The 13,393-nt window shown below is 38.9% G+C and overlaps 1 protein-coding gene across 3 annotated transcripts in view; it reads right to left on the reverse strand.

Moving 5' to 3' along the window:
* ABRAXAS1 (abraxas 1, BRCA1 A complex subunit) overlaps nucleotides 1-13,109 on the reverse strand; it is a 24,138-nt gene extending 11,029 nt beyond the window's left edge. The window contains exons 1-5 of one of the 3 annotated variants that reach the window (XM_038398728.2): nucleotides 12,902-13,109; nucleotides 9,089-9,179; nucleotides 7,309-7,345; nucleotides 4,511-4,577; nucleotides 3,370-3,563 (exon numbers count right to left, since the gene is read on the reverse strand). In XM_038398728.2, coding sequence (XP_038254656.1) covers nucleotides 3,370-3,563; nucleotides 4,511-4,577; nucleotides 7,309-7,345; nucleotides 9,089-9,179; nucleotides 12,902-12,988 — 476 coding nt within the window. In that variant the 5' untranslated portion in view covers nucleotides 12,989-13,109. Of the gene's footprint in view, nucleotides 1-3,369; nucleotides 3,564-4,510; nucleotides 4,578-7,308; nucleotides 7,346-9,088; nucleotides 9,180-9,776; nucleotides 9,936-12,901 lie in introns of those variants that run through there. The other 2 variants (XM_038398733.2, XM_038398731.2) reach the window with 2 other exon arrangements.
* Between the last annotated feature and the right edge of the window lie 284 nt (nucleotides 13,110-13,393).

Raw genomic sequence — 13,393 nt, forward strand, 5'->3', positions numbered from 1 at the left:
ACATCTGAAATTTAACACATGGGTCAAAAGTCCAGTTAAAGTCACATTTCCACAAGTTTTCCCATGTTTAAGGTTACATTATTATTTTAAAATGTTTTTGAGTATGTAAAATACCAAAAGGAGAATTCATATGTTTCCTTAGGTAATTTACTGTTTTCTTACTTTAATCTGGTTATTGAAAAAGGTATTTTTAAAGATTAGTTTACTTATTTGTACTTTTTAAATTTATACTTATTTTTTGGACAACGAATCAAAATATTTCAGTTAGTTTTGAGGCATTTTTACTTTTAGGTTCTGATGTGTTAATACTGTAGTGTTTGTTTACATTTAAACATTCCCCTTCATTGTATAAAAGCCACACTGTATTCAACTGAAATATTAAAAAGCCATGAAGACATTTGTAATTAGAGATATAGTGTAAGATTAGATTTAGGTTCAAAAGCTAGGTTTTGTAAAACCAGGCTTCCACATTTAGTCTCAGGCAGGAACACAGACAAAATCTAGGTAATTAGAAGACTGATGTTTTTATTTAAATTTATTTAAATGGAGACATCGTTTTTAAACACATAACCATTCCCCTACATTTGCAACTCACATATGCAGCACTGTGATAGTTTATGATACCGTACCTTGCAAGTGAAACAGATTAGAAACTGATTAATCTACTTTCATTGTCCAAGATGCAATGTAAAATCATACTACATAAACAGCAAAAACCAAAATATTTGTTTTTTTCAGGTATAATATTTTAAAGTGTCATTTCCAATACAAGTAAAAAAAAGAATTCAGAATTGAGGCACTCCCTTCAATTTCAGGTTTTGTAAAACGTAAGTTTCAGGACAAAGCTACCTGGCAATGTCTCTCAAGGTTAATTTATACCTTTTTAAAATTGGATTTTTGTTAGGACAGCATGGCATCAATTGGTTTGCAAAGAAATCAAGGGAACTCTTTAAACACAAGCAAGAGAGTCTTAAAAATTGAATGATGATTGGTTATGATGATCTGTTTCTAAGCTCTAGCAGAGGAAGGATGCAAAGGAATCAAATGTAAACCGTTTGCAATGTGAGCATGGTTTGTTTCTTATTCATTCTGGGATAAGTGACTTCCATTCTCCTTAGGATCCATATACTTCATGTGATGTTCAAATGGTTGATCTACTGTCAATTGGCTGGATCATGCTTCTTTTACCTTCACCTTTTAACATCATCCACTTATTGCAATGAAGATTTGGTCAACACAAGTGACAGTAGCAAAGCTTTATTTGTTAAAGATTACACTTAAAAGTAGGAAAAATTGCCTCCTCTTCTTTTCTATTCTTATCATGCAGAAAGGTGGCCTGAAAGTTAGTTGTTATTTTTAATATTTTTTACATTGGAAATTAAGTTGCCTACTCCATTTTTTCCTGAAAGGCCATTAGTAGGATGCTGACATCACAGGTACCAGGAAAGGAAACCTGACTGAAAGGGGAAGTGATTCTTATTTAATTCAATTTTAAGCATTCTGAATTTGTGTTTTAAAATAAATGCCAAAATTAATACTTGGAAAAAGATATTCATCAAAGACTGAACATCCAGCCTCTTAATTAATGACGAATAAGTCTCCCAAATCCATTCCTCAGGGGCCTCCAATGAAATCTCAAAATATGGAAGACAAGACCTGATGTTGATAAAAAAAGAAAAATCAGCCTCTTTATAGATTATAAAACATCAAAAAAGTCCCAAAACAATTTCCGCCCTGTGCCAATTACCTTTAAAAAGGGGAGACAGGCCAATTTGTAATTCAAATAGATAAACAAAACCAACAAAAGTTTTCTTGAAAAAATTGAGTTAATTTACTAATGAAATAGTTTTGTGAACTACTATATTAAATCAGCTTTCTGAATTTACTTAAACTGCTGTTTATGTAGTTGATGAATGAAGCCATAAGACTAATTTAGAGAGATTGTTGTATTGCTGTTTTATCAAATTGCAACATTTATAAAAAGTGCCAAGAAATAAGATGTCAAAATGTAATGAAAGATAACAGTAAAATTCAACATAATATGTACTAGGAAAAATTTGGTAGGCATTGACATGATAGCTTGAACAAGCTAGATACAAAACACCCAGATTAGAGCTGGATAGAAAACAGAGTATCTGTCTGCCAGGAAACCAAGTTTGAGATTTTGGTCCGAATCAGAATAAAATGTTGACCTTTCCTGTGGAAGGGAATATCCCAATATGGGAACATACCAGTGCCACTGCTGCCTGTCTTTCCTGTCCACCAGCCCTGCTGCTGGTGGGAGGAAAACCCCCAGGCTGATGACAGGAAGGCACCCCAAGGATCCAGGCAGCCTGGTCTGGGATTCCTGGCTGTCCAGTTCTCCAGGTGAGGCAGACCACCTGAAGAACTGACGTGGAGCGGGGGAACCCTGGGAGCCTGGAAACTAGGGATGCAGATGAGCTTGGGAACCAGGGCTCGCAGCCAGCCTTCCAGGCAAGTTGCAAAGGAGATGGTGCTTCTGAGGAGCCAGGAGCCTGAGAACCAGGGCTGCCAAGAAGTCAGATGGACAAAATGGCAGGACCAGGCAGGTTGCCAGGCAGGGTTCTGTCCCATCGGAAACCTGCCTGGTTTCCATCAGAATTTTGTCAAAATATACACATTCCCACAGAACAACTAATTGGCATTTTCCAATAGAAAAATGTTCTGTCAGAAAACTTATGATCCACTCTAATGTAGATGGTTGCTTCTGGTAAGGACTTGAGTTCCCAGATTGTCTAAAAACAATTGCCAATACTTTAAATAGCATGGTGGTTAATTTGATACAAATTAAGAGTGATGAAATCAATACAGGAACTGGCATACATTGTTCTTTGTCTATGCCAGGTGAACTTTGTCAGAGGCTCAGAACAGTCATTGCTAAAGATTTCTCTACATCTGCTAGTAGGCTCCTCAAAAAAACAAACAAAAAAAATATGATGACAGAACATAAAGACTTACAAGATCACTTAATTATATCTTGGGCTGCAAATACTGCTTGGAAAAATTGGAGCTGAGAAAACCAAGCGTTGGGGTCAGAGTGTTCAAATGAAAGAAACTAGAGAGAGAAAAATGTACAGAAAGACATCCATCCAAATTACAAAGGAGAGGGGAGGATCTACCAGTATAAAGAATCAAATCTGTTTTGCTAACTTTGTCTAGTTTACTTGAAGATTGCTTTCATGAAGAAAATCAACAGGTTTCCTAAGTGAATCAGTCAATGTTGGTATTAAAAATAGTAATTTTGGTCAGAAGTACTAGAAAAATGAATAGCATAAGGAAAGTCACAGCATATCATACATCCCTGTGTCCTACCAGAATTAGAGAGAACAACAACTGAGAGGTACTTACCCCTCTTGTGGTCTATGCAAAGCATGTTCCAATCTGTAAGTGGAACAGCTTTCTGTAGTTACACTGGAAGTTAGTAACAGAAAGACAAGACCCTGATTTGATAAGTATGACTGTAAATTCCTGTGAAGAAGTCTCTCTCGAAATGTCATTGTCTGGTCTGTATTACGTCTGAATTTGTACCAGCCTATCACATTCTGGGTAGGAAAAAAAAAAAAAAGATTTATCTAATCAGTGTTACCATTCCCTAGAATTACACAACCATATAACAAAACACACACGTGTGCAAAAGTCAGAAGAGGGGTCAGCCCTGAACTGAATTGGAATTCTTTAAGATCGTAGACCCTGATTCAGCAAACAGGCTTGACTTTAAACACACAAATAGTACCATCCCTATTCAGCAAATCGCTTAAACACAAATAGTTCCATTAGAACTATCCCTGCTTATACGTTCTACTGAATTGAGGCCTTACTGAAAACATTTCATACCCCTCACGTGCTGAGAATATAAATCTATCAAAACTGGTTCGCTTTCAAAGCTTATGGCCAAACCATTAAGCTTGCTCCAAATTTGGCCCTGTACCAGTTCACCTCCCCATCCAACTGCAGTGTCATCCTGTTTATATATTCTGTTCTGAAGCAAGGGTGTTTGATGCAAAATAAACTATTTGTATTTTAAGTCAGACGAGGATGTCAATCTGATTCAGTAAATGAAAGGGCAAACTCTTGCAATGCATGTACTAAAATTCCAATAAACCGAAATCCAACTATGTGTGTTTCAAGTGAACTGTTTGAACTGAAGAACACTTCTTTGATCCAAATACAGGAGAGACCATATGATCTCTCTGCAACATTTAAATGGTTCACTTGGGAGATGAGAAAAAAAAATCCAACAGCAGCACAGAAGAGGGAATGAGTATTCTCCTAAATTTAAAAAAAAGGATTGCTTTGTGAGGACCAAATTTCTGTACAGTTTAGACTTTTGTCATGGGCTGAAAAGACAACAAAAGGGAATAAGTACCTAATGTGAAATTATGGAATGAAACAGATAACTAAAATATGAATCAAAATAGCAATTACACAGAGTCAGCACAATGCCCTGCATAAAACCCCAGAGTATGGATTATTTTTAAAAATAAAATACCTTTTTGCAACCTGATAATATTTTCTTCAGTTCAGGCTCATTCAGTTCACCCGCAGAGTTATAAAAGCTAGAAGAGATCATTAGAAGGATCAGAGAATAAAAGGTTACATTCCAAAGTAAATACTTCTTAAAATAATCAAGTAGCCACCTCATTTCAATCTGATCCAATGTTATTAAAACAAAGTCTAGTGGGAAACACCTTCCCAGTACATCCTGATTTTCTTGTTTACACTTAACAATAATAAAAAAAATTAGGCTCGTCTTAAAGTGATATTGAAATAATGGCATCCGTTATTCACATTCTAAATACAGATATAGGCCCCAATTTAGCAAAGCATTTAAGAACAGTGTGACCAAAAGCACCCCATATTCACACCCCATACACTAGTGCAATAATTTTTTTTTGCAAAATATGCCTTTTGAGGTATCATTTAAAAACTAACACCGCACTGATAATCAATACTCTTGTGTAATATTTATATGAAATGCGTATTAACAATTATGAACATAAGCTGACATTTTACTATAATGTGTTTACCAGACAAATCTGGGGAGTGGGTAAACTGGTTTCTCAAAGACAAAGGACAAGCTGATGCCTCTAGCCAGGTATCATCAAAGTTGATTGGCAATCACCTGTCAAGTGGCAAAGAATGGGGGCAGGAACAGATGGATCTGCATTTTAGCAAACAGCAGCATAGAATCTCTTTCACAATGAGACACCATATCTCCATCCTTACAGCTGGAATGAACTTTATCTAGGGGTAACCCTCAGGGAAATGCATTTCAAAGGGTGAGTGAACTATAAAAGTGAGATGCAAAAACACAGCAAGGGTTCTCTCCCTTTCTCTCTTTCACCTAAGAGGACAAAGAAACCAGTCCTTTGACTTTGGGGGAGTTCCTGACCTGAGAATTTGGTCAGCAATGTTGCTGAGAACATGTGGTAAGGAATTTTTTTTACCTTGAACCAAGGCTAACTAGTTAAGTTTTAGCTACTAGCAAGTGTTTTATCTTTATTTCTCTTGTGACCATTTCTGACTTTACTTGTACTCACTTAAAATCTCTCTCTTAGTAGTTAAACTTGATGCAGCACATCCCTAAGCCCACACCACTTCCCGAAGCCCCCATTGGCCTGGAACTACAAACCACAGCCAGTGGGAGCTGCGATCGGGGCGAACCTGCGGACACTGCAGGTAAACAAACCATTCCAGCCTGCCAGTGGATTTCCCTGATGGACTGCGTGCCAAAGGTTGCTGATCCCTGTTTAAATCAATACTAACCTAGTGTTGTGTTTAAACTGAATTGTTTTGGTAACTCCAATTAAAATAACAAACTGTTGCATATTGACTCGTTACAGTGCCAATGGACCTCTAATATCTGAACTACCCAGGAGAGGGCTGGATAGTGCAGAACACTTGTTTTGGGGAAAATTTGTGACTGAGAGTGTGTTGAGGTCACAATAGCTGGTGGAAGCCAGAGTGTGACTTGAGTGTTGCTGACAGGCTGCTGGGGTCAGAGCTATAGCTATAAATGCTTCCGATGAAGTGAGCTGTAGCTCACGAAAGCTTATGCTCAAATAAATTTGTTAGTCTCTAAGGTGCCACAAGTACTCCTTTTCTTTTTGCGAATACAGACTAACACGGCTGCTACTCTGAAAGAAGACACTCAGCATGTGACCTGCATGCTATTAGGCAGTTTGTAAGCATTCCAGGTTGGGAGCTACAACAGCAAAGCATTTGAGGCACCCAGGGTTACAGGTACTGCACCCAAAATGTGACACACAGGTTTAAATATTTAAATGGAATAAGGATGGATTTATTACATGCTTAAGGGCTTTCCTGAACCATGGCCACAGAAAGTCAGTAATGGTGTGGTGGGGCATGGCTTGAAGGTTTTAGCAACATGAGTTTGGACTGGCTGTATTGAGTGATGTGGGGTCATCTACATTTTTCTACAGCATCCATCATAGTATATGAATACCTGTAATAATCCCAAATGAATGCCAATAAAACCTTTATACTAGCATTGCGATATATTCTGTATTGGCCACATCATTTTTATTATAAAACATTTTAAGTGTTTGAGGGTTATAACGTTTTTTTATTGGGACTATTTTTTTATCCCTTTGCCTGTGAACCTTGCTACTGCGAGTTCAACTGTACATGCCATGGAGAAACAAGAAAAATGATTATTTCTAAAACTGCTAAAAATGACCTAAAATAGATTTTATATACATCACATTTAATGCCAGTTATCTAAGAATCTTCTACAACTAGAAGCAAGTGAAGTGTAGTTCACTGATAAGTTGACATTCTCCCCTTTCCTACGGTATTAAGCTTTAATGCTTTCACTTCTATCCCTGATGGGTCATAAGATATCCAACCTTAAAGTGTTACTACCTCGAGCCAGTGCAATTCTGGGGGGAAATTATACACCGATGGGAAGTAGTAGTTTTTTGTTTGTTTTTTTGTTTTTTTTAAATGAAGCTATTTTTAATGTTAAAGTGAGTCTCAGGAAGATTACATAGTGTGCACAGTGCAGACCTTGATTCTATAGTTCATAACACGCATGGTATACAGTATATATATTTATACATGCACACAGATATAAGCACACAGTATACATCTAATAAAAAGTACTTAAAACTAATACAATATTGTACCAAATGTATCTGTGTCATTTGGAGAAGCTGATATGTCATTCACCACTAGCTATGTTATTTCTTCATCCATAGGACGTGAGCTTAACTGATGTAGAAACCAGTCATTTAATTTTGTACATGTTTAGTCAATGATACTAACCTGAAAAGCTGATAGCATGGAATATGTTTTTGTATATCTGAAAGAAAAACAATATATTACTCTGGCTCCACGTACGCAGCACTCTCATTCTTCTGCAGACTATATTTATAGCCATACCCTCCTGAGAAGTAAAAATTTTATCAAGGGACCTTTAAAACGTAAAACAAACACTAAACTCCAATATCTACTCACATTGGGTCAGGAAATAAAATAATAAAAGTCTTTAAAAATAATCCTATGGTTTTTCAAGACTACAGGGAAACCATCTACATGTTTAGGTGTGTTTTTCAATAAACTATTTTTTTCCCTTGTGCTTTGCCAAGCAAGAATCATGGCCGGTTTTTCTCATTTTGTTCTCTTCATTTTTTGAGAACAAGAGTAAAAATAAAAAATACACTTAATCAAACTGCCTTGTATTTTTCAGTTAAGGCCCAGATCTGTTGAGCATAAGAATACGTACCTAATACCAATTAATTGTAGTGTTCTTTCTAGTTTTGCACTCAGCATCAGAATTATTCTTACAGTTAAACTTTTATGCAAGAATATAGTTGTTTCATAAATGAAAGCTATTGTTTGTATTTCTGTAGCACTCACAATAATGTAGACGTTTTCAAATATATAATTCAGTCCAAAGTGACTCTCCTGATTTTCAACATCCTGCATGGAATTGATCCTGGTTATGTAAGAGAGAGTCTCTCTTGGACTACAGCTGTTTTCCAGTGAAGCACTAGAGCTGTTGGCCACTGGGGTAGGTTCATTACTATAGGACGCAGAACCTTCACAGGAGCTGGATCAAGAATATGGAACTCACTACTAGAAGAAATAAGGACAACTAACCTCTTAACATTCAGAGCTAAATGCAAAACCCTCTTCTTTACCCAGATCCTCCCACAGTAGTACTCATTGCAGAGGGGAGTATTAAGTCTTACAACAGCACTCACTTTTATAACGTTATGTTCAAGTGATGTTTTTCACAGGGTCAGCTTCTCTTATGTTCATTTTTTCTTCTCAAAGGTTCATATAAAATATAAGATGACTTCCCAGCACTTAATACCTCCACAGAAATTTGTTTTTAAATAAACTTCAAGTTGGAAATATCTGAAAGCCTGCTTGATAATAAAACCTGAAGAAGAGCTCTGTGTAAGCTCAAAAGCTTGTTTCTCTCACCAACAGAAGTTGCTCCAATAAAAGATTACCTCACCCACCTGGTCTCTCTGATAATAAAATAGTCTTTGATACGTAAGCACTTTTCATCTTCAAGAGACACTTAAGTATTAATGAATTAATCCTCACAGCACCTTCTGCGAAAAGCAAATAGTATACCTATTTTACGGATGGAAAAAAGGACCCAAAGTCAACTTGGTCTAAATGAGCTGAACTTCATGGAATTCAAAACCGTGCCAGATTTCACCAGGATTGAATTTGGTCCAAAAGAGGTTAGGTGACTTACTCAAGGCAACAGAAGGAGTCAGAGGCAAAATCTGTTTTTAATTTGACTTCTTGGTACAGAAGATTTATTCAAGAAAATATAAACTCATACTTTTGTTTCCATATATCTAGAACTATTAGATAAAATATTTTGTTACACTCATATTTTTGTAAAAATCTCAAAAAGTTAAAGAAGATGAACTATGAAAGATTATCTTACAAAATGATAAATACCACATTTAAATACAGCATTGTGACAAGATTCAGTAGTCTTTGTTGCCAGTCCGAGGCCCAGATACAGTAGGGTACTTAAGCATATGCACTGTCCCACTGAAATCAAGAGTAGACTCACCGATTGTATAAACAACTTCAACATCATCCATCTGAGAGTCAGTAATGCTGTTCTTGGCTTCACCTTTCACTTCTCCAAGGAGGAAACCTTCCTTCGTAAGGGGAGCAAACAGAGGAAAAACATATTAGAAATAATTAGGGTTCTCAATTAATCATAGTTAACGCACGCGATTAACTAAAAAAAAAATCACGATTAAAATAATTAATCGTGATTAATCACAGTTTTAATTACACTGTTAAACAACAGAATACCAATTGAAATGTATTAAATATTTTGTATGTTTTTCTACATTTTCATATATATTGTATTCTGTGTTGTAATTGAAATCAGTGTATATTATTTTTATTACAAATATTTGCACTGTAAAAATGATAAACAAAAGAAATAGTTTTTTTTCAATTCACTTCGTACAAGTACTGTAGTGCAATTTCTTTGTCGTGAAAGTGCAACTTACAAATGTAGATTTTTTGTGTGACATAACTGCACTCAAAAACAAAACAATGTAAAACTTCAGAGCCTCCAAGTCCATTCAGTCCTACTTCTTGTTCAGCCAATCGCTAAGACAAACAATTTTATTTACATTTATAGGAGATAATGCTGCCCTCTTCTTATTTACAATGTCACCAGAAAGTGAGAACAGGAATTTGCATGGCACTTTTGTAGCTGGCATTGTAAGATATTTACGTACCACATAAGCTAAACATTTGCATGCCCCTTCAAGCTTCGGCCACCATTCCAGAGGATATGCTTCCACGCTGATGACGCTCGTTAAAAAAAAAATGCGTTAATTAAATTTGTGACTGAACTCCTTGGGGGAGAATTGTACATCCCCTGCTCTGTTTTACCCACATTCTGCCATATATTTCATGTTATAGCAGGCTTGGATGATGACCCAGTACACGTTATTCATTTTAAGAACACTTTCACTGCAGATTCACAAGAAAACGCAAAGAAGGTACCAATGTGAGCTTTCTAAAGATAGCCACTGCACTGGATCCAAGGTTTAAGAATCTGAAGTGCCTTCCAAAATCTGAGAGGGGTGAGGTGTGGAGCATGCTTTCAGAAGTCTTAGAAGAGCAACACTCCGCTGCGGAAACTACAGAACTCAAACCACCAAACAAGAAAATCAACCTTCTGCTGGTGGCATCTGACTCAGATACCAAAAACGAACATGCATCGGTCCGCATTGCTGTGGACTGTTATTGAGCAGAACCTGTCGTCAGCATGGATGCATGTGCCCTGGAATGGTGGTTAAAGCATTAAGGGACATATGAATCTTTAGCGCATCTGGTACGTAAATATCTTGTGACATCTGCTACAACAGTGCCATGAGAACGCCTGTTCTCACTTTCAGGTGACGTTGTAAACAAGAAGCGGGCAACATTATCTCCTGCATCTGTTTGTCTGAGCAATTGGCTGAACAAGAAGGAGGACTGAGAGGACTTGCAGACTCTTAAAGTTATCCAGTATTTTATTTTTGAATGAAGTTTTTTGGTACATAATTCTAGATTTGTAAATTCAACTTTCATGTTAAAGATATTGCACTACAGTACTTATATTAGGTGAATTGAAAAAAAAAAGAAATAGTATTTTGCAGTGCAAATACTTTTAAGCAAAAATAAATATAAAGTGAGCACTGTACACTTTGTATTCTGTGTTGTAATTGAAATCAATATATATGAAAATGTAGAAAACATCAAAAAATATTTAAATAAATGGTGTTCTATTGTTTAATCACGTGATTAATCACAATTATTTTTTTTAATCGTGCGATTAATCACAATTAATTTTTTAATCGCTTGACTGCCCTAGAAATAATGCTTTTATTGACAATGGTAAAAAAAATCTACACTCCATCATCTGGACAATGAGCTGTGGGAGACAGGAGTTCTGAAATTTACAAAAATAATTTACCAAAGCAAGCATCTTGAACTTTTAGCACTGTCCTTTATTTTGTGTGGCCTGCAATTATTTCCCCATATGATTTACTGCCACAAACCGTAGTGCAGTCAAAGCACAACAGAAAAGCCCACAAGTGGTGGAGCAAAATGACTCTCCCCAAATGCTTATGCTACTTCTCCCTAAGTTCAGCAAAAGCATATAGGAAGGAGAGACAGCAGGAATAAAAGGTAAAATAGCAAAAAAGGAAACATTTCACAAGAATAAAAAACTATAAAGGTGTGGGATAGATGGCATTTTGTTTTTAAATACGCAAATATGAGTGAAGAAAAAAATTGGGGGATCTATGTATTCTTTCTTGCTTGCTTTTTACTTCTGTTATGCTTCCTTTTTTAAACAGTTGGAATGGGATGCAGACTTAGTTTTAATGACCACCTGTCAGACTTGGACCTAAAAGTTTGGCCAGCTCTTAACAACTATTCCATAACATACAAAGCAGAAGTAGAAAATGTTACTTTTACACCACACAACACAGTGTCGCTGAGTTACAGTTCTGAAAGACATCAACTTCCTGACATTAGTGTCCTTAAATTCTAAACACTAATGTTGCAATAAATGAGGTTTTAATACAAAAGATTTTGTTTCTAAAAAAAGTTAAAAACTAGATCAAATGTATGTTGCCAAGATAAAAGCGTATGTGGATCTTGACATTTACGACTCTAGTTTTAAAATGTAATGAAAATCATAAATTGCATCAGGCCTGTAGGCAATCTTCCAGTAGCTATAACTTCATTTCCAAACTAATGCCCTGATCTGAAACTACTGTAGATCTGCATGGCCAGATTTGAGCAGAGCCCCACTGAGATCAATGGAGCTCCATATGGGGAGAGGGTCTGCCAGCATGAAGGAGCTTGCAAGATCAAGGACCAAACTTTTTGTTAAACAAGGCAAAATACACTTATCTTCACTTAGGACCAAGATAATCAAAACTCTGATATTAAAAAAAAAATCAAGTTTATCCAAGCACGAAGAGCCCAGAACATACCTAAGGCCTGGGCAGAAAAGCATTTCATGTGTCTTTCTCCCAAGAAATAAAATACATTTCAGCACAAATGTGTAAGGTTTTTTTCTTTTCTTTTCTTTTTTTTGGGGGGGGGGGGGAGGGATGTTGCACTTCTGGAAATAACCCTGATCCTGCAATCACATCCATGTAGTTAGATCTTCAGCCTTCTGCATGAGACCCAAGAGTCTGCCCATATTGATCAATTTACAGAATCGGAGCCTACCCCTCTTTTATCATTATAACCACATCATTGCTACTACCACCTACGTAAGCGGGGGGCTGGTTTCAAATTGTGGTGACATCTGAAGTGAGGGAGATTTAAAAAAAAAAAAAAAATAGGGGGGGGGGGGAGAGCGATGTTGCCAATACCTCATTGAAACACAAGGAGCAAAACCCTTCCCCTTCACAAAGCAAGAGTGATCTATTTGTAAAAGCAGTGGCTTGAAATCAATCCCCAAAGGATTTCTGCCCCTCTGGCACGGCCCTGGCCCTGGCCCTGGGAGGGGGCGGCAGTAGGTCGGGGCACACTTTACACACCGTTATTGACACTCAGAGGGACGGGGCCGTGGGGTCACCCGGTAGCCAGCCGGAGAGCGGCTGGGGCGCGCCGGGGAGCATGGAGTGAAAGTGAAAGCAGGGGAAGCCGCTGAGACCCAGCGGCGGCTGCCCCGCCCAGGGGAGACTCGGGGGGGGGGGGCGGGATGAAAACCCACTTCTTCACCTCGGACAACCGCCCCCAGGCAGGCCCCCCCCGGCCCTCTCCTCCGGGCCCCAGGGCTCCCCACAGGGCGAAACCCGCCCCCGGGCCGCCACCCCTGCCCCAGGTGCCCTGCTCCCCGCGGGCGGCTCACAGCGTCCGAGTCGGTGTTGAGGTGCTGGAAGGCGAGGGCGCCAAAGACGAAGCCGGAGAGCAGGGCCGAGGTGGTTTCCCCCTCCATGCTCCCGCGCCCGCCGCTGCCGCCCGCGCCTCACGGGCCGCGCGCCGGACCAACAATGGCAGCGCCGGGCCGCCGCCTGAGAGACCCCTAGTGCCCAGCGGGGAAACGGCACCCGCCGGCTGCGCCGCGACCGCCCCACTCGCCACGCAACGGGCTCCGCTGGGGGCACACGCACCCCCCCGACACTGACACCCCGACCCCGACCCCCCCACACTGACACGCGGACACCCCCACACTGACACCCCGACACACTGACACCCCCCCACCCCCACACTGACACCCCCACACTGACACACTGACACCCCCCCACCCCCACACTGACACCCCCACACTGACACACTGACACCCCCCCACCCCCACACTGACACCCCCACACCAACACACCGACACCCCCACACACCCCCA

The sequence above is a fragment of the Dermochelys coriacea genome, chromosome 4 (genome assembly GCF_009764565.3).
Source record: "Dermochelys coriacea isolate rDerCor1 chromosome 4, rDerCor1.pri.v4, whole genome shotgun sequence".
Taxonomy (NCBI): Eukaryota; Metazoa; Chordata; order Testudines; family Dermochelyidae; genus Dermochelys; species Dermochelys coriacea.